At 40.0% G+C, this 22,045-nt stretch overlaps 1 protein-coding gene across 1 annotated transcript in view; it reads right to left on the bottom strand.

Moving 5' to 3' along the window:
* The window catches only part of FH (fumarate hydratase), a 31,901-nt gene extending 10,071 nt beyond the window's left edge, over positions 1–21,830 (bottom strand). Inside the window, exons 1-6 of the mRNA XM_047841008.1 lie at positions 21,666–21,830; positions 14,231–14,365; positions 11,184–11,294; positions 9,072–9,248; positions 6,347–6,529; positions 3,444–3,609 (exon numbers count right to left, since the gene is read on the bottom strand). Coding sequence (XP_047696964.1) covers positions 3,444–3,609; positions 6,347–6,529; positions 9,072–9,248; positions 11,184–11,294; positions 14,231–14,365; positions 21,666–21,791 — 898 coding nt within the window. The 5' untranslated portion in view covers positions 21,792–21,830. The remainder of the gene's footprint in view (positions 1–3,443; positions 3,610–6,346; positions 6,530–9,071; positions 9,249–11,183; positions 11,295–14,230; positions 14,366–21,665) is intronic.
* Between the last annotated feature and the right edge of the window lie 215 nt (positions 21,831–22,045).

Below are 22,045 nucleotides of genomic sequence, written 5' to 3'. Positions count from 1 at the left end.
CTAAAGAATGAATAGGTTAACCAGAAAATTAAAGAGGAAATTAAAAAATGCATGGAAGCAAATGAAAATGAAAAGACGAGTCTAAAACTTTTGGGATACAGCAAAGGTAGTCCTAAGAGGGAAGTATATTGCAATACAGGTCTACTTCAAAAAGAAAAGTCTCAAATAATGGTGCCAGAAAAGGAACAGAAAATAAAGCCTGAAGGCAGCAGAAGAAGGGAAATAATAAATATTAGGGCAGAAATAAACAATATAGAAACACAAAAAAACAGATCAACAAAACTAAGAGCTGGTTCTTCGAAAGAATTAATAAAATTAATAAACCCCCAACCAGACTTATCAAAAAGAGAAAGGACCCAAATTGATAAAATTTTGAATAAAAGAAGAGAGATCACAACTACCACCACAGAAATACAAATAAGAGAATACTATGAAGAATTTTATGACAATAAACTAGGACAAATTCCTGGAAACTTACAAACTACCAAAACTAAAACAGGAATAAATAGAAAAATTGAACAGACTGATAACCAGCCAAGAATTTGCATCAGTAATTTAAAATCTCTCAACCAAGAAGAGTCCAGGGCCAGATGGCTTCCCACAGGAATTCTACCAGCATTTAAAGAAGAGTTAATACCTATTTTTCTCAAACTGTTCCAAAAAAAAGAAATGGAAGGAAAACTTCCAAACTCCTTCTATGAGGCCAGCATTACTTTGATTCCAAAAACAAAGACCCCACTAAAAAGGAGAATTATAGGCCAATATCCCTGATGAACACAGATGCAAAAATTCTCAATAAAATACCAGCAAATCGAATTCAACAGTACATTAAACGAATTATTCACATGGTCAAGTGGGATTTATTCCTGGGCTGCAGGGTTGGCTCAATATTCACAAATCAATGTGATACACCACACTACGAAAAGAACCATAGAATACTTTCAGTAGATGCATAAAAAGCACTTGACAAAATACAGCATCAATTCTTGAAAAAACCCTCAACAAAGTAGGGATAAGATGAAACATACCACAAGATCATAAAGGCCATCTACAAAAGACCCACAGCTAATATCATCCTGAGTGAGGAAAAACTGATAGCCTTTTTCCCCTACAATCAGAAAGAAAACAAGGATGTCCACTCTCACCATTTCTACTTAACATAGTGCTGGGAAGTCTTAGCTTTAGCAATCAAACAACAAAAAGTAATAAAGGGCATACAAACTGGAAAGGAAGAAGTCAAACTTTCACTATTTGCAGACAACATGAAATCTGTTGCATCTCTATACACCAAACATGATGCAGCAGAAAAAGAAATTGAAGAATCGACCCCATTTGCAATTGCACCAAAAACAATAAGATACCTAGGAATAAACCTAACTAAAGAGGTAAAAGATCTGTACTCCGAAAACTATGAAACACTTATGAAAGAAACTGAAGTGGACACAAAGAAATAGAAAAGCATTCCCTGCTCATGGACTGAAGAAAAATCATTGTTAAAAAGTCTATACTACCCAAAGTCATCTACACATTTAATACAATCCCTATCAAAAATACTAAGGGCATTTTTCACAGAATTAGAACAAACAATCCTAAAATTTGTATGGAACCACGAAAGACTCCAAATATCCAAAGCAATTCTGGAAAAGGAAAACAAAACTGGCAGCATCCACGATTCCAGATTTCAAGCTGTGTTACAAAGCTGTAGTGATCAAGACAGTATGGTGCTGGCACAAAAACAGACACTCGGATCAATGGGACAGAACAGAGAATCCAGAAATGGACTCACAACTATAGGGTCAAGTAATCTTTGACAAAGCAGGAAAGAATATTCAATGGAAAAAAGTCTCTTCAACAAAGGTGTTGGGAAAACTGGATGGCGATGTGAAGAATGAAACTGGACCCCTTTCTTACACCACATACAAAAATAAATTCAAAATGGATGAGAGACCTAAATGTGAGACAGAAAACCATCAAAATTCTAGAGGAAAACACAGCCAGCAACCTCTTTGTCCTCCATGTAGCAAGTTCTTACTAGACAAGTGGCCGGAGGCAAGGTAAATAAAAGCAAACATGAGCTATTGTGACTTCATCAAGATAAAAATCTTCTGCACAGGGAAGGAAACAATCAACAAAACTCAAAGGTAACCTACCAAATGGGAGAAGATATTTGCAAATGATATATCAGATAAAGGGAAAGTATCTAAAATCTATCATGAACTTATCAAACTCAACACCCAAAAAATAAATAGCCCAGTTAAGAAATGCGCAGAAGACATGAATAGACGCTTCCAAAGAAGACATCCAGATGGGTAGCAGATACATGAAAACATGCTCAACATCACTCATCATCAGGGAAATACAAATCCAAACCACAATGAGATACCACCTCACACCTGTCAGAATGGCTAAAATTAACAACTCAGGAAACAGGTGTTGACAAGGATGTGGAGAAAGGGGAACCCTCTTACACTGTTGGTGGGAGTGCAAACTAGAGCAGCCACTCTGAACACTATGTAGGTTCCTCAAAAAACTAAACAAGGAACTAGCCTACAACCCAGCAATTGCACTACTAGGTATTTCTGCAAAGGGTACAAAAGTACAGATTTGAAGGGGTACATGCACCCCAATGTTAATAGCAGTATTATCAACAATAGCCAAACAATGGGGAGAGCCCAAGTATCCATCAAATGATGAATGGATAAATAAAGATGTGGTGTATATATACGTATATGTGTGTGTGTGTGTGTGTGTGTATGCCTACACACAACAGAATATTACTCAACCATCAAAAAAGAACGAATCTTGCCATTTGCAATGATGTGGATGGAGCTAGAATGCATTATGCTAAACGAAATAAGTCAATCAGAGAAAGACAAATACCATTCGATTTCATTCATATGTAGAATTTAAGAAACAAAACAGATGAACATGGGAAGGGGGAAAAAGAGGAGAGTTTGTTCACAGAGAACAAACTGAGGGTTGATGGAGGGAGGTGGGTGGGTGGGGGATGGGCTAGATGGAGGATGGGTACGAAGGAGGGAACTTGGGATGAGCACCGGGTGTTGGATGTAAGTAATGAATCAATGAATTCTAACCCTGAAACCAATATTGCACTGTATATGAACTAAAATTTAAATGAAAATTAAACAACAGAAGAATAAAATGGGTATTCAAAACAGCTTTAAAGGGAAAATAATTGTAATACCACCAGAGAGTAAACAAGCTAGCACTGACAGATTTTAATTGCATACGGTATGAATCATAGGTGGGAAACTTTTAAAAGGCAAAAGGACTAACATTACCACTTCTAAAATAGATATAAAACACACGCTCGATGGGAAAATATTATTTTTAACTTTAAATTCACAAGAGTTTAAAGGAGAAACACCTAGAAAATATATGGACCAAAATAAAAAAGAGTCACAATTCATATTGTCACTAACCTGTGAGTGCAGCCACTTTTGCAGCAACCTTTTCTGCAAAGCCAATTCTAGTATTTAACCCAGTACCAACAGCGGTGCCTCCAGCTGCGAGCTCATAGATTCTTGGCATGGCGGCTTTTATTCTCGTCATTGCATATTTCACTTGTTGAACATAACCACTAAATTCCTGAAAACAGAAGGAAAAGAAGGTGAGACTATAGAATTTCCTAATGGCTGACAAGTTACTCTGACTGCATGAGACAAGAATTCCTTTAAATATGTTTCAGCTACTAAGTTATGAGCTACCAAGTGGTATTTGTACTATTTTACTTCATATAATGAGCAAAGTATAAGGAAGAATGAGGATTTGTAAACCTATAAGGTGGGACGATGCCACTGAGGATGATATGTAGCCTGTTTATAATCTCCTCTTTTACTAGAAAGCAAAGAAAAACAACACGGAAAATCAGGCTTAAAAAAGAACTTTAATACATTAAACTGTTGGTTTATTTGCAGGTGATTTCTTATTTTTTGGTGTATCCTAGACAACTCTCCCATGACAAATGGAAACACAGACATTTTCTCCGAACAATTTCAGTTTATAAACCTAACAGAGAACAGAAAGGTGCTTCACAAGGTCTCAAGAAGCTGAATGACTCACTGAACAGCACAAGCAGCACAAGAAGGTAACAGGCTAGAGTAAGATTATAGCTTCAGGATGCAATTTAATTCTGCTCTTAATGTCACACTGGTTCTCAAAATAGGACACACTTTAAAAAGGTAGCCACAGAATTTCTTGTGTCTGAACACAGCAAGGCCCCTTTTAAGAATTATGCAGGGACACTGCTAGGAATTTACCCAAGGGATACAGGAGTACTGATGCATAGGGGCACGTGTACCCCAATGTTTATAGCAGCACTCTCAACAATAGCCAAATTATGGAAAGAGCCTACATATCCATCAACTGATGAATGGATAAAAAAAAAATGTGGTTTATATACACAATGGAGTACTACGTGGCAATGAGAAAGAATGAAATATGGCCCTTTGTAGCAACATGGATGGAACTGGAGAGTGTGATGCTAAGTGAAATAAGCCATACAGAGAAAGACAGATACCATATGGTTTCACTCTTATGTGGATCCTGAGAAACTTAACAGAAACCCATGGGGGAGGGGAAGGAAAAAAAAAAAAAAAAGAAGTTAGAGTGGGAGAGAGCCAAAGCATAAGAGACTCTTAAAAACTGAGAACAAACTGAGGGTTGATGGGGGGTGGGAGGGAGGGGAGGGTAGGTGATGGGTATTGAGGAGGGCACCTGTTGGGATGAGCACTGGGTGTTGTATGGAAACCAATTTGACAATAAACTTCATATACTGAAAAAGAAAAAAAAAGAAGAATTATGCAGGGACAAAAGGCATAAACCAGAACTCAGCTGAGCAAGCCAGGATGTATGGTTACAGTAGAGTTGTCTTTTTTTCTGCCTAAAAACACTGAAAAACCATGAATACTTTTGATTAGTATTAGGATATATTACTATTTGAAAATAAAACATTTTAGGAGATATAATTCCTTTCAGGTAGACCTGATCCATCGATCCAGGATCACTAATACATACACTGGCTGGATTCACTTAAGAAGTCTATTTTTACTGGGGAAAACCTGCATAAACTCAAAAGACAGTTCCAATAAAAGCAAGTGTAAATGCTCTGGTAAGATAAAGTAGAAGAGAAAACGGTTCTGACGTAACAGGGGGACTGATGATCTTACAGAGGAGGCTGACACAGCCCAACCAGACTTTGGCATGGTGGTTTTCCCACACGGGACAAACAGAAAGGAAAACATTAGAAACCAGGGGATCCTCCAGCTTCAGACACACACTGTTCCTCCGCGGGAACCATGCCTAGGGCTAAGAACCCACGATGCAAAGAGAAGACAGACCAAGCCTTCAGAGGCAGCTGAAGCCAGGGAGCTCGCTTCACTCCTAGCATCTGTATTCCAATTAATCATTTCATTTTCCTCACTCCTTCTGTAATGAGATTAAGCTAAGTAATCAAGCTTTTGCAGTGTTCATCCTAGTGAAACTACAAGTGAGAATCTTTTCAAGTAAGCAAGCAGCACACTCTCACCTACCTCACCTCAATTTCTGCAACTCTATCACTTGATATTTGGTATATATAACCATCTTTTGGTATCAAATTTACGTATGCCCTATCTCCCAAACTAAACTATGAGAGAGTTTTACTATCAAAAACTATTATCCATATTCCCGTCATCTCCTTCACGGTGCATGCCATTAGACATTCTTCAAGGCACCGATCAAGAAACACAAAAATACCTTCTGGTATTTGGGGGAAGAGAGTAATCCTCTTTCACATGTGGCCCAATACAATCTTACAGAGTCAGATATGCCGTGATTAATCAATTTAAAAGTAATTTTTATGGAGCCTACAAATCTAGACTAAGAGACAAAAGGAGACAAGATAATTGATCTTGGTGAAGGTGAAGATGGGGACGATGGCAGCTAACACCTGCACGTGCTTCTTACTGTGGTCCCCATGGTTCTAAGCACTTAGTGAACCAGTTCATTTGAACCTCACAACGACGCTAAGATAGAGATAGCATTCTCCTCATTTTAAAGCTCAGAAAACTGAGGCACAGAAAAGCTAAATAATTTTCCCAAGGTCCCACAGCTTGTACTCAGCAACGCTAAGCTCTTGACCAGGCCCAACTGCCCCCAGACGGGCTCAGTGCTCCTCCCTCAGAGGATGTCAGTAAAGCTACTGATTGGTTAATGCAGAGCAATCTGTTCCGGTGAACTCAACTGTGATGAACTTGGACCTCTGAACTAGTATGGTTTGGAGGGTAATGTGTCGGCCATCTGCAGCAACCCCCAAATTGAATCAAATCCAATGACACTCCTATACCTGCCCAAGAGTGAGTGGAACGGCGTCCTGGGTGTGAGTGCGCCCAATTTTGATGATCTGGGCAAACTCTTTGGATTTGGCTTCGAGAGCATCATGCAGCTTCTGTAGCCCTGGCAGGAGCACCTCATGGACTTCTACAGCAGCAGCAATGTGCATCGCTGTGGGAAAGGTATCATTCGAACTCTGTTGGAAAATTTCCAAAAAATGCAAAATGTTAAATCAAAAGCAACAAAAAACACACTTGAATATCCCTGTTAAACATCTCGCTAAATGATTACTCGAAACTCATGCATTTAGTGCTCAATTACATTTATGTGTGGCAAGTCAGAGGTCACTTGAGGTCAAATAAGAAGCAACCTGGTTTAACCAACTCAGGACTGGATTCTATATGCAGCTTACTATCATATATTATTATTGTATCTGCTAATAAATGACAACAAAACCTAAAGAAGTACAATTAACAACTGCATGTAAGGAGAGCAATAATAAAACATCTTACAGTTATACAGTGCAAACAGTCCTTTACAAACATTTCTTCATTCATTAAACTTGAGGAAAATTCTTGTAAGATAGGTCAACACTTTAAAAATAGGAAGCCAAGCTCTCAAAGATATGTGACTTGCCAAAATATTTAGGAACTGGCAGAACTGGGACCTGACAAGGTAGTTCACACTCCACGCTCTGTAATCAACTGAAACCCCGTACTTTTAAACTATTATGTTATTTAAAATGATATATTGTAACTTTTTACTATGGAAAATATCAAACCACTCAGAAAAGTAGAGTGAATGGTATAATAAACACTCAAGTACCTACACCAAAATTCGAACAATTATCAGCACAAGCCAATCTTGCCTCACCTGTAGCTCTACCCAACTCCTCCATCAGACCATACATACTGGATTATTCTCATGCAGACTTCAGACTGAAGTATATATAAAAGTTTATATTTAATTGCAAGTAATAAGTTTGAAAAATCCTTCATACAATAAATTTATGTGAAAACACTTCCCCATTAACATTTAAAAATATATTAAATAACACCTAGCACCAGATCTTGAGTTCTAAATATTTTCCAGTAAGATCCTCTAAGAGTTCCTTGGAAAAATGGGTGCTGACGGGGGCTAGGACAGGGAAAACACTGATGAACATGGAACACCTAGTGGTATAAGAAAGCAAAGAACTGCTTTAAAAAAAAAAAAAAAAAGAAAGAAAAAAAAAAGGATGGCGGCACATCCAAAGGACACAGGGCCAACCCAGAGGGCTTCCAAAGCTGGAACGATGTGAGCAACAACATAAGTAACAGTACTGGGTTAGGACCTTAGGAATAAAATAAATATTCGCGAATTCATGTCGATACACATCAACAGTTAAATAAATATGTAAGTGGCGGGGAGGGGGGTAGACAGAAGAGGACAAATCTTCACAGACAAGTTTCAATAAATACATGCAGAAGGACTGAGAGGAGTAGAAAATCACCACTAAAACGCCACAGTAGTAACTGCTATAGGCAAGATCCACTATTGCATGCTAACACTGGTGGGCAAAAGTTTAAGGAGAAAGAAGATATTTGCAGTCTAAACATTACATATCAATTCTGTGTTGATTTTAACATATGACCAAAAATTTCTTGATACTACTTCCTTTAGCAAGTGAAGCTTAAGTGCCAATGCCTGAGCACAGGCAGATGTCAGTGACTCACTTCCAACAGAAAATGGAAGGTGGGGAAGCCCTGCAGACCCCGCCTAACCAAGTGATTAAAGTTCGTATCACCAGTCCCAAGTCACATGCCATCACATACCCCTGCCGTGAAGCAAGAAGAGCCCTTCACTTCTGAACAGTCTTCCCCAAACCCACAGCCTCTGTCCAATTATGAGAGAGTATCAAACAAACCCAAACTGAGGGACGTTCCACCAAATACCTGACCGCTACTTTCACAAGTGTTAAGCTGACAAAAGACAAACTGTCGAGAGACTGGACTGGACTAAGAACATGACTAAATGCAATGTGTAGTCTGGACTGCATCTTGCAAGAAAAAAAAAAGATATTGGTAGAAAACTAGGGAAATCCTAAAAACGTCTGTTTAGTTAATAGTATTGTATACCAATATTAATTTCATTGCGTGGTAAACATACCAGGGTTATAAAAAATGTTTAACATTAAGGGAAACTGAGAGAAGGGTATACAGGAACACTTTGAGGTATCTTTGTAATTCTTTCAGAATTCTAAAATTACTTAAAAATAAAGAGCTTTTAAAAAATAAACCAAATAATGCGGCGCCCGGGTGGCTCAGTCAGTTAAGCCTCTGACTTCGGCTAAGGTCATGATCTCGCAGTCTCTGAGTTCGAGCCCTGCATCCGGGTCTGTGCTGACAGCTTAGAGTCTGAGGTCTGCTTCGGATTCTATGTCTCCCTTTCTCTCTGGCCCTCCCCTGCTCACACTCTCTCTCTCTCTCAAATAGGAATACACATTAATAAACAAACAAACCAAACAATACAAATATACATACACTAAATTCAGGTGTCCTAATAGGGATTTTTATGAAGTTTAAGGCATAGACCCAAGATTCTTAAAAGAAATAAGAACCCATGTAAGAAGTCCTTTCTACTAAAGAATATAAGCCAAATGAAGCTTCTTCGCCAAAAAGCTAACGCCTGTTTTACAAGAATAATCTCAGGTATTCTTTTCAATTTATAACAAAGAAAAGAGGAGATGGTCCACTGACCTGGCTTTTATTAACGTGATCATTGGGATGCACAGGTTTCTTGCTACCAAGTTCACCTCCCAGCATTTCAATTGCTCTATTGCTAATGACTTCATTTACATTCATATTTGTCTGGGTTCCTGATCCAGTCTGCCATACCACAAGTGGAAAATGATCATTTAATTTACCTTCAGCTACCTGCAGAAAAACAAATTTAAGAAATGAGTTTTTAAAAATAAGCAGTATTCAATATTCACGTAAACTACCATAATCGACTACAAGTAAGTGATCGCCTATAAAGTGCTATTTAAAGATGCCCACTTCTCTCACATGCTACATGATTTTCAGATGGTGCTGCACAGCTTGTGGTTGTCCAGGAAGTCCAAGCTTCAGGATCCCATGTTCCAACCACCGCCACTTATAAAACGAAAATTTCATCTATTCTGAAAGATGCAATTTCATGGATTCCAAATGAAAACTGAATCAAAGCTATCTTTCTTCTGTATCTCCAACTGCCTCTTCTAATAACATCCAGATAGGGCCACCTATAAAGGCTGGCACATGTGGTAAGTTTTTAGGTACACTGACTGCAGTGCTCAGCGGGAACATCCAACAGATGTTACAGCTGGAGTCAGCATGATAATGAACGAATTACTTGAAAATGAGTTCGCTGATAGTTACTTCACTGCAGATGTCCAATGAGCAGCAACTGCCAAGTGCAGAGACATACACACAGTCCAGATCTGTCCCTGCTTCTGTCATATTTTTATGTGCCAGTTCTTGAATTATAAGCTCTCTAAGAGAGTTAGCGCTTAACTTCAGCTTCTAGAATGAGTTTAGCTTGAAAAAAATCAGCATGCACCTTAGAAAATTAGCACCTTAAATAATTAGGTCATTTTAAGTTTTTTTTTTCCAACATTTATTTATTTTTGGGACAGAGAGAGACAGAGCATGAACGGGGGAGGGGCAGAGAGAGAGGGAGACACAGAATCGGAAACAGGCTCCAGGCTCTGAGCCATCAGCCCAGAGCCTGACGCGGGGCTCGAACTCCCGGACCGCGAGATCGTGACCTGGCTGAAGTCGGACGCTTAACCGACTGCGCCACCCAGGCGCCCCAATAATTAGTTCATTTTAAAGTAAAACTTTTTTCCTAGTTATATAAAAATAATAGATGATCAGTGTGGAACATTTTGAGAAGTGAAAACGTTGTAAATTACAACAGCCCTACCCCTCAGGAACAGTGACTCTTGGCACACAATTACGATCATTAAATATATTTATTTAGGGGCACCTGAGAGGCTCAGTCGGCTAAGCGTCTGACTTTGGCTCAGGTCACGATCTCATGGTTCATGAGTTCAAGCCTCATGTCAGGCTCTGTGCTGATAGCTCAGAGCCTGGAGCCTGCTACAGATTCTGGGTCCCCCTCTCTCTCTGCCCCTCCCCTGCTCATGCTCTCTCTCTCTCTCTCTCTCCTCTCTCAAAATAAATAAATATTAAAAAAATATTTTTTAATTTTTAAAAATAAATGAATACATATTTTGCTACTCTCCCCACCCCATACTTATTTCATGCTAGGTTTATCCTAGAACATTCTTCAAGAAACCAATTTTCTATCGCTTCACAATATAACTTGTATAAGCATCTGTTATGGTCGGATACAGTCTAATTTGTTACTATCATAAATAGTACTGCAATGAACATCACTATATATACAGTTTTTTAACTGCTATCTCTATGTCCTTAAGATTACATGAAAAGTGGATTAGTGACATTACATCTCCATACATATCATCATCAAATAACCAACTAGTTTTAAAAGGAATCATGTATACATAAAATAAAAAGTCAAATCTGTAAGTTTAACACCGCCTCTTCAAGTTTTCTTTAAATTATATAAATTAAAAGGAAAAGTCAAGAGAATTAAAAAGGCATAAGATCATCCAGAAATTCTGCCACAATATTTTAAGCACCATATTAATATTCATCCTAACCAAACAAGAAGGCTGCCACATTACCCTGAAATTCATTAACTCAGGAACTCAGTGGCCCTTTCCTCCGCCTGGGCCTGACAGCATCTCGTAAACGCAAGGGGCCTGATGCCACTGCGTAAACAGCACACTTATGGGCTCCTACCTCATCGGCTGCCTTCATTATCGCATTAGCAATCTTCGAATCGAGACCATAATCCTGGTTTACTTCAGCAGCCGCTCGCTTCAAGATGCCAAAAGCTTTTATAACTGGGATCTAAAATGAATCGGAAAAACATCTCAAATTATCAAGTTTTGTTTAGCATAAAAAATTAAGATTAATATTTTATGCAAGTGCAAAAACTAAGTAAACGCTAACTGAAGCAACACTACAGTAACATAGGATTACAGACAGATAGGCGTGGAATGGACCAAGATTCGTCATGTATCTGTTTAGGGAACCAAACAAAAGCAAGTATGTTGACTCGTTTTACACGTTTTACACGTGTGTGTATTCCCTCCACACAAACACGTGCGCATATGCAATGTACCTACCACTCCTCCTGCTTTTTTATAATATGTTATAATGTATGTGTGTTTATATACATAAAAACAAACGGTGCTCAATCATTTCACCAGCAAGCACCATTATTTTCCCTCACTGGATCTCATACCACATCATTATTTTTCTTTTTTCTCTTTAAAAGCAATAAAAATAAAAGTAATATTTAACTGCCAATAAGTTTTAAATAACCAGTTATTAAATGGGTATCATTTCATCCCGAAGTCACAAAGCATGATATTCTAGTTATTGAGGGCTTGACACTCTGTAAGTCATTGAATATTTCTTCAAGCCCAGGGTACTACACACTGATACATCTAACTGAATTTCAAACCCTTTCAGTTTGCAGATCTCTTCACTTCCGGCTCGGAATCACCTCACCAAATTTAAAGGGATGAAACCGAGTAACTTTTGATGACGTTTTAAGGAAATGATATCTGGTTTTTGTAAGATGAAAGAATTATGTGTTCTTGCCAAAATTAACAGTGCAGACGGTAGTCTGGATTCCATACCAGGTTTGAAGGGAGGCAGAGTGCAAGCAAGAAAGGAAGGGTGGGGAAAAGAGGAAGGAATAGCACAATGGAAGCTTCAGTCCTCAAGGGAAATCAAGGTGAAAAAAAAAAAACAAAGAAAAGGAAGGAACAGGACACGTTAAACCTGGGCCAGAGAGAGGATACACTGAGGGGCAAACTGAAAAGGAAAAAACTAAAGAGTTTTCCTAGTTTGAATTCAAAGAAACTAAAATTAAAACATTTTAAGTGTTCTACCCAAATGAGATAGAGACCGATGGCACATAGGATTCGAAACTTAAAAACTTTAAACATGAAACAGATGCGGGACACCTGGGCGGCTCAGTTTGTTAAGCATCTATCGGACTCCCATTTTGGCTCAGGTCATGATCTCATGGTTCGTGGGATCGAGCCCCCTGCATCAAGCTCTGCACTGACAGTGCAAAGCCTGCTTGGGATTCTCTCTCTCTCACTGTCTCTCTGTCCCTCCCCTGTTCATGCATGTGCTCTAAGTAAATAAACCTAATAAAAAAATTTTTTTTAAAAAACATGAAACAGATGGGAATTGAAATTTCTACAGGGGCACACTGGTGGTGGCTTAAACTACTGCCAAAGTCATAAGTGACAGCCTGTCAGCTCTGGCCGTCCAAATGAAGTGACTCACCCCAGTGTCCACAGACTCGTAAAAATGAAAGAGGGTCACAGCAGAGTTTCACTGAACACTACCACAGTGAAATGGTAAACGGACACTGGGGAGAAAAGAAGGGTCTCATTATTCTTAATTGACTCACATTGGAAGTTCATGATCTTTTTTGGTTTCGTTTTCCGTTGGACCTCAGGGGCAAAGGGCTGGGTTTACTCATAGTACTCAGGTCAGGGCACATCATCGTCTGCTTTACATTTTTAAAAGTTCAGGATCTTGACAGAGATGAAACAAAACGTGACAAAACAGATACCCCACAAGTCCACCTTTTACAGACGTGTCATGTGCATAGCTGCCCAGTCTCTGGAGCAGCAGCGGCAATCACACCCCCCAGAACCCCATCCCTCGCCGCCTGAAGCAGGACCATTAAGAAGTGACATGCTTACTCCTACCAACACTGATGACGACTGACCTCCTTAATCCCAAGAGTTGAACTAGATGAGGATATTTTAGGATCAGCTGCTACCCTCTGTCGCCTAACCACGTCGTCTGACCCGAGTTTACCTCACCACCAAGACAGCTGTCAGTGACAATGACAAAAAAAGACTTTCTTCAAAGGAGAGTCAACTATAGCCACTTGTAAAATCGTATAAGCCTGTCAGAGATTCAGTCGTAAAGGCTTGGGAATGGGTTGAAGTTCCACACGGAAGTTAAAATTATTGTATGGTAAAAGTGTATTTAGAAGACAGCTATTAAACCGTATCTCACCGGAGGAGGGCTGGCTACTCCTAGGCTCCTACCCTACCTTGCACTGTGGCACCGACTAGTGCTCACAGTGCAGATGGGCTCCAGCAGCACAGGTAATCTACTCCTTCAGTTCTTTTCACACTCTGACATCTCTGAAACCAAGGCACATCAATGACACGTCACAGCTCTGACAGCCCTTCTTTTCTGGGGCTACAGAATGGTGTATCTTCTAACTGACGTCATCTTAAATTTAGCGAAACATGGTAGAAAGTTTTCTAATCAATCATTCGTGTAGCAATGAACATATACTTATATATTACCTATTATATGCCAGATATGGTTAAGAAGAATATTTTTATGTATTTGTGTATGCTTTCCTAGAAACTGCAACCAAGAAAGATAGAAAATATAGTATTGAAGAAAAATGTTTTCTTTTAAACCAGTTTAAAAAATTAAGTATTGAAACTAAAAATGTTTAAACTGTAAAATTCTAGTAAAAATCTGAATAATCCCAGCAAGAATAAAAAGACAAGTCACTGAGTTCTATCAAATAAAACTCTAAAATATTCAAAGTCACAGCTCAAAATAATAGTACTAAAGTTCAAAAAGGTCTTTGATATTTTAAAGAGAAATATCTTACTGTTCACAAAGCCAGTTACATAATAACTTCATGTTTTAACTCTGTAAAGTATTTATTTATAGAGTGAAGTGACTCATTTGAATAAAGCCAATACTTCCACAAAACCACTTACTGGCATGCGCTCCGTCACACCTCCAATTTTAAAGTTCATCGTGGATCTCACAGTCTGGGCGCCATAATACTTATCATTTGGGACCTTGAGTTCACCAAAGGTATCGAACTCTATCCGAAAGGAATTTTGGCTTGCCTAAAGAGAAAAATAAGACGCTATTATAGCTTAAAAAGAAACCGAGTATCAAAGCAATAACACCTTGTCAGCTGTAAGGGGAAAGAAACCTTAGTAAGTACCACAAAGACCAAAAAATCCCATTGGATTCTCATTCTACTACCCAGTTCTTTTCTTGAGAATTTTTTGTCTTTTTTTTTTTTTTTTTTCAATTTGGATACAGTTGACACCCACAATGTCACATTAGTTTCAGGTGTCCAACATGATGACTCCACAACTCTATGTCCATGCTGTGCCCGCCACAGTACAGCTACCCTCTATCACCACACAACACTATTACAATACCATGGACTATTGCCTTATGCCGTACCTTTTTTTCTGGTGATTTATTCATTCCATACCTGAAAACCTGTACCTTCACCCATTTTGCCCACCTCCCCCATCCCCCACCTCTTTGGCAACCAGCAGTTGGTGCTCTGCATTTATGGGTCTGATTCTGCTTTGTGTTTATTCCTTTGTTTGTAAAATTCCACATAGAAGTGAAATCATGTGGTATTTGTCTTTCTCTTATTTCACTTAGAATCGTACCCTCTAGGTCCATCCATGTTGCAAACGTCAAGATCTCATTTTTTGATGGCGGAGTAATATTCCACTGTGTATATATATCACATCTTGTTTATCCATTGGTCTATCAACGGACAGGTGGGCTGTTTCCATATCTTGGCTGTTGTAAGTAGTGCTATGATAAACACAAGGGTGTATCTATCTTTTTGAATTTTTTTCATTTTCTTTGGGTAAATACCCAGTAGCAGAATTACTGTATCTTATGGTACCCTTGTTTTTAGTTTTTTGAGGATTCTCCGTACTGTTTTCTACAGTGGCCACACCAGTTTGCATTCCCATCAAAAGTGCACAAGGGTTCCTCTTTCTCTACATCCTCACCAACACTTATTTCTTGTCTTTTTGATGCTAACCATTCTGACAGGTGTAAGGTAATATACATAATTGTGGTTTTGATTTGGAGTTCCTTGAAAATTAGTGATGTTGAGCATCCTTTCATGTCTCTGTTGGCCATTTACACATCTTCTTTGGACAAATGTCTACTCAGGTCCTCTGCCCATTTTCAATCAGATTATTTGGGCTTTTTGGTGTTGGGTAACTTCTTTATATATTTTGGAAATTAACCTCTTATCAGATATCATTTGCAAATACTGCAGATTTTAAGGACAGACTGTAGAATTCACATGCTATGCCGAGGTGAAATAAAGGACAGACTCTGAAGTAAAAATAATAGTCTTTTCCAGTTCAGAAGTATATCTCCTTTAGGAAAAGCTTTGACCAATGCAATGTGCAGTACTTGGGTTGATCTTTATTTTACAGGAAACTTTAGAAAACGGCCTAAAAATGATACTTTAAAGGTTGTAAATGTTACATACTGAAGCAGAGCTCAGCCATGGTCTACAAATACCAGGCATGATAGATAGATGAGTGAATATGAACAGCCCAGGCTTTGCAGTCAAGACAGCCCCCCACTTAGTAGCTGTGTCACCTTCAACAAGTCAACTTCTCTCACCTATAAATCAAATGTACAGACAAGGGAGGATGGGCTAGGTCAGTTCTTAACCTTTTCAGGGCAATGGAACCCTTTGAGAATATGAGGAAAGCTATGGATCCTTTCTCTAGGAAAATGAACACAAATACATATGCTGTATGCAAAATCTTACATATGATTTTAGAGAGTTTGTATCTTGAAGCCAATCCACTACCCAGAATAAGAACCCATGATCTAAAGTCCCTATTATGGAGACTCCAAGATTCTATCAAGTACATCAACTTATACTAATAAAAAATTTAAAAAATATATATTTATACTAATAAAAAATTAACTGCTCAACAAATATTTTAGAATATTATAAAAAAGACTTAATGTAAAGTAATAAAAAGTTGGAATTTACATGATACTTTATAGCAAGGAGTCTCCAGAGAGATACTCAGAGCTTTAATTAGTGTGCATTATGAAATAAACATGGTCAGATGATTCAAAAGATTTAAAAATTCCTAGCCAAGTAATTCTGTTTTACTAATAGTCCTCTGAAAAAGAAAAACGTAATTTGTAGTTATACCCTGGGACTAGACAGATTTACAAAACCCTTTATATGTTATAAAGCCTTTTGGATTGCAGAAACAGAAAAGTATCATTGTATCTATGTAGACATATAGTAGTATTACCAATGAGGTACATTTTCTTCTATTGTCTAAGTCTGTGGAGGACTAGCTTAAGCCAATAAGAAGCAGCAGCTAATAAAAATAATCACACCTTGGGGCGCCTGGGTGGCGCAGTCGGTTAAGCGTCCGACTTCAGCCAGGTCACAATCTCGTGGTCCGTGAGTTCGAACCCCGCGTCAGGCTCTGGGCTGATGGCTCAGAGCCTGGAGCCTGTTTCCGATTCTGTGTCTCCCTCTCTCTCTGCCCCTCCCCCGTTCATGCTCTGTCTCTCTCTGTCCCAAAAATAAATAAAAAAAACGTTGAAAAAAAAATTAAAAAAAAAATAATAATCACACCTCAGCATTATGTTATGCAGCAAACTCTTTTCAAGCATCACTTTATCTGACTTTTATAATCACTCTAGGAGACTGTGCTATTGCATCTGCACCTCAGAGGAATTGGAGATTTGGAGAGATTAAATAATCTCAGGAGATCACCCAGTTAGCAAGGGGAAAGACCTGAAACCCTCAAAGCCTGGACTGGCAAAACCCAAAAGCTGTTTGGATTTACTACTTTTTTATTACTACTTCCGTAAGCCAAGACACAGAGGGAGTAACTCCAGACTGGCCACAACAGAGCCTTGAGTTGTGCCCCTAACCCTGAAGAATAAAAGGAGGTGGACATGTGTGGTTAGATTTTTCTCTAACAGAGCTTGGTTATACTGACACCACTATACATCACTATAACTTGCTTCCTACCCTGTAGACCCAAAGCACCTGGGGCTCTGTGTCTCCGAAGCACTAATGAAAATATTTTGCATTACGATCTCTGTTTTAGGTAGCCTAAATAAATCTTCACGTATGTTAAAGTATACTTTGACCGGATAACACTAGCAATGACAGCAGGGGCACTCAACTCATAAACTCAGTGTTCTTCTTCTCATCACCTTGTTAGGAGACAGCAACAAGATGCCAGCTCTAAAAGGAGAATGGTTTCCATCAGTCACTTGTGAAATCAGGTTCAACCCCTTAGATTTACATCACCACTTTCTGCTTCAAAATTATTAAATTCTCGGGGCGCCTGGGTGGCTCAGTCGGTTGAGCGGCCGACTTCGGCTCAGGTCATGATCTCGCATTCCGTGAGTTCAAGCCCCGCGTCGGGCTCTGTGCTGACAGCTCAGAGCCCGGAGCCCGTTTCAGATTCTATGTCTCCCTCTCTCTGACCCTCCCCCATTCATGCTCTGTCTCTGTCTCAAAAATAAATAAACATTAAAAAAATTTTTTTTCAAAATTATTAAATTCTCATCATAAAACAGCAGTATCTTTGCCCCCTAAATAACTGGTTGCTATGATGAAACTCAGATCCATTAAAAGTTACTTGAAAGATCTAGACGAATACATTTTACCATGTTCTTCAGCTTAAACCTTAACAATTTTTGTATTCCAAATCAAGAAACAACAACCTAATCAAATTCTAGGATCCTGACAGTGATCATTAAAAAAGTACAGAAGTCAATCATGGCCAAAATCATAATCTCAGCAAAAACTTCCAAAAATATGCTTACTGTCCCTATAATAAAAATAAACATCCCAAATTTGCAACAATAAACACCGTCTGCAGCAGCTTAGCTAGCTAATAACAAATTCCAAAAAGCCAAACAGTTATCTCTTCATTTAACCCCAGGAAATATATAGGTTGCATCCATTTGTTGAACAGAAACTGAAGCAATGCTGTAAAACACTTTGAAAGGCACCAGGAATTAGAGAAAAACTGTCAGAGGAGGCTATGCTTATGTGGAGTTAGCATCAGTTAGATAAGCACATATATATCCATATCCATATATATATATGTATATGGATAGGGGAACAACGAACCAGGTAACTGCCAGGTCTCTTCAAACATTCTTTCAAATGTTCTTTACAATAATAACCCACAGAAAAAACCTTCCGACAGTGATCCGGTACATACATAAACACGTGCATACACGCACACAAGGCTGAAACAAAAATTTCATGAAACAGTATGTTACACACCCGTATTTTCCATTCTATGCCATTCTATTAAAATATTAATAATAATAATAATAATAATAATACTGGTAGCTACCCACTACACTGATTCCACCATCTACCTATGCGTCCACTTGAGGTCTGAAAAGCACTCGTGTGGTTTTCAAAATCTTCCACATTATCACATACATCATCTCTTCCCAGTGGCCTGGGCATGAAGAGAACGCTCATCCTCAAATAACTGAAAATTATCAGTGCTTTTGAGGATGAAGTGATGAATGGCATCTCTTAAATAGAAGTTTTTAATTCATATAATCCACTGTTACAAAAAAGTAGCATTTCTGAAAACCATGCCTTCTTATGCCATAATTCAGAGAGTTTCTAGCAGAAGGCAGTTCATCACTTCAGGTATTTAACACCAGGGCTTAAAGAGTTTAACCAGGGGCGCCTGGGTGGCTCAGTCGGTTAAGCGGCCAACTTCGGCTCAGGTCATGATCTCTTGGTCTGTGAGTTTGAGCCCCGCGTCGGCTCTGTGCTGACAGCTCAGAGCCTGGAGCCTATTTCAGATTCTGTCTCCCTCTCTCTGACCCTCCCCTGTTCATGCTCTGTCTCTCCCTGTCTCAAAAAAATAAATAAAACGTTAAAAAAAATAAAAATAAATAAAGAATAAAAAAAATAAAGAGTTTAACCAGCTGGGCATGAGGCAGACACAAAGTGTGACTTCCCAATGGTTCCTGTGAGGCTTGTGCTCATTTAAAATCAGCCCCCCTTCCGGAGAAGCATGAAGGGTAATGGTCCTGTTCTCTGCAGGCTTATTGCCATTAAGACACAGAAATACCATGTACTGTTAGCAGCCACTAACTCAGGAACCTCAGAAATTGATGAAATGGTCTCAAAATTTGCATGCCAGTCTAAACCAGAAAAGTCAATAAATACAGGCCTCGAGCCTCTAAGATGTCCCCCTGCACATGCATGTGTAAGATAACCATTAACTAAACCATGGCACTTTCTAAAGAAATGTCTTTCAGATTCTCAGTTTCAGGTGGTTTAAAAGAATATTCAGTGTTCAAGAAAATCCACATCATTTTGTCCTTGTAAAAGGACAACCTCCAAAGATAAAAATCCAAAGTCTGACTTCACAGCGTTTGGGTTTTAAGTTTCTTTCAGGAAAACTCTGGCTCAACTTAAAATATAGGGTGACCACAAAGTCTTGCAATACTGGCAAATATACAATAACTGTTTTATTGATATTGATACATTGTAATATAGAAGATATAATCTGTTTCCAGTCTTCATGGCCATCCTGCAGACCATTAAGGAAATACAGAAAAGAAACTTTAAAAGACGTAGGGCTTTCCATCCACCATGCCAGCAAGGCACTGTCAAAGCTGGTCTCCACTACATGTTCTCACTCTCACTGTGCTATTTCTCCTAGGCAGTATTTATCACATTGTAATTAACTGTGCATCATTTCTTTCCTTATTTAAACACCCCCAGTAATCTCTAAACTCTATGCTTGTAGCAACTGTCTTTTTCAAAGGGCCTGATACATAACAGGTGTTCAATAAATGCATTATCTTATGCTTGTAGTGACTGTCTTTTTCACAGGACTCAGATGCACAGCCTGCACTCAATAAATGCTACCTTCCTAGTGGATCAACATTTATGGCTCATTTGGATACAAGGTAACGTAGGGCATTTATGGTTATGTAAATTCTCAACAGTAGCAATAAAAAAAAAAGCTTTTAATAAAATCAACACAAAGATTTTGAACTGAGATTACAGGGCAAAAGATAGATTTGGAATTACGGGGGAGGGGGGAATCCTACCTCCATTTGATCTTAGCTAACATTACAACATTAAAAAAGCAAGGCAGTGCTATTTTTTCAATATTTATAACAGGACAGATTCAGTTCTCCAGCCGCCAATTCCCTTTTTACAAAACAGTAAAAAATACATACATGTTTTAAAGGCTCTAAATGCACTAAAATTATTAGAGCAGGAAACTGCAGGAATATGAAGCACCCCTGATTTTGTAGTTTCAAGTACAGTAATGCCATGAAATTATCTTAAAGTTCACAGTTCGGAACATGTCTTGGGCCTTTGAAATATGCTAGATGGAGGCATTTATTTAATGAGCACCTACTACTTGCCAAACACTGTCAAAGTACTTTCACATGGGCAATCTTGCTGGGTTCCTGTTATTATTTCCATTTTACATGCAGAAACTGAGGCACAAAGACAAGTTGCCCCAAATCTGAACTTTGAGCAGCAGAGTAGGATTTGAAATCACATCTCTGACTGCAGAGCTCAAACTACAGCACGGTGAACTTGTGCAGAACTGTACCTCTTACTAAACTACCACTTATTCTCCAAACTCCTCCTACCAATACGCGTGCGCCTAGGTATTTAAAACGCTCGTCAAAGCCCAAACTACTGAAGGTGACACTCGAACAGGCAAAGGACTTGAACTTGGACCTTTACGTTCCTTTGGTCTTTCTGAATTAAAAAATACTGACTCAGCCACAGTTAGATGCCATCCAATCTTCCCTAACATACTTAAGGACACTCTGTCCCCCTCAACAAATTTCAAGGTTTTACAAAAGTGGGGAAACCCATCGTCAGCCTACCAAAATTGGCAACTTCGTGAAAAGTAAAATCTTTGAAGTTCCCAGGAACCTTCAACCCCACCCCGAGGCCCGAAAGAAGTTCACCGCCCAGTGGTGATAAGAGGCCGCAGGTCCGGGCCGACGATCAGCACTGGGCCTGCTCAGGGGCAGGGGCGGCAGCGGCCCTCGTCCCCCGCCTCCCACCCCGGCACAGTCCCCAGGGCAGCGCCCCAGGGTGGGGGCCTCCGCACCGGCTGGATCGCCGCAGAACCACCCCAGGGGTCCCCGCAGGACCCTCGCCGGCGGCTGCAGCCCCGGCCCACGCGCTCACCCGGGGAGGAGGCGGCGCTACGAGGCCCGGAAGCCCGCCACGCGGGCGCGCGGCCCAGGCCGGGGTCGGCCGGGACGCCGCGGGAATCCCTCCCGCCGGCCGGGCCGGCGAGCCGGAGGGCTGAAGGTCACCGCGGGGAGGCCGGGGCTCGGGCGGCCAGCGCTCACCATTCCGGCGGCGTTCGGGGCCCGCAGTGGGAGGACCGGCACGCCTCCGAGGCCGGGAGCTGAGGCTGAGCCGGGAGGCCGCACGAGGCGACGCGAGCGCGCGAGGAGTCGGACGACGCGGTACATGGTGCCCCGGGAGCCTGGGTGGAATTTGGGGGCGGCTGAGGCCACGCCTCCACGCCCGCTGTCTGAACACACCCCTCCCACGGCGCCTCGCTCTTATCCAATCAAGCCGAGGGGGTGGGGTGGGGCCAATCGTGAATGGCCAGGAAAGAGAGAGGGGGCGGGCTTACCTCCCGTGTAGTTGGGCGGACCCTGGAAGCCCTCGGCTGCATTGGAAACTAGGGAGAAGGGAATTATGGGCAAGGAAGTTTACGTGG

This window comes from Prionailurus viverrinus, chromosome F1 (genome assembly GCF_022837055.1).
Source record: "Prionailurus viverrinus isolate Anna chromosome F1, UM_Priviv_1.0, whole genome shotgun sequence".
Classification (NCBI taxonomy): Eukaryota; Metazoa; Chordata; class Mammalia; order Carnivora; family Felidae; genus Prionailurus; species Prionailurus viverrinus.
The sequence above is the reverse complement of the archived record's forward strand: the minus strand, read 5'-3'. Positions and strand labels throughout refer to the sequence as shown.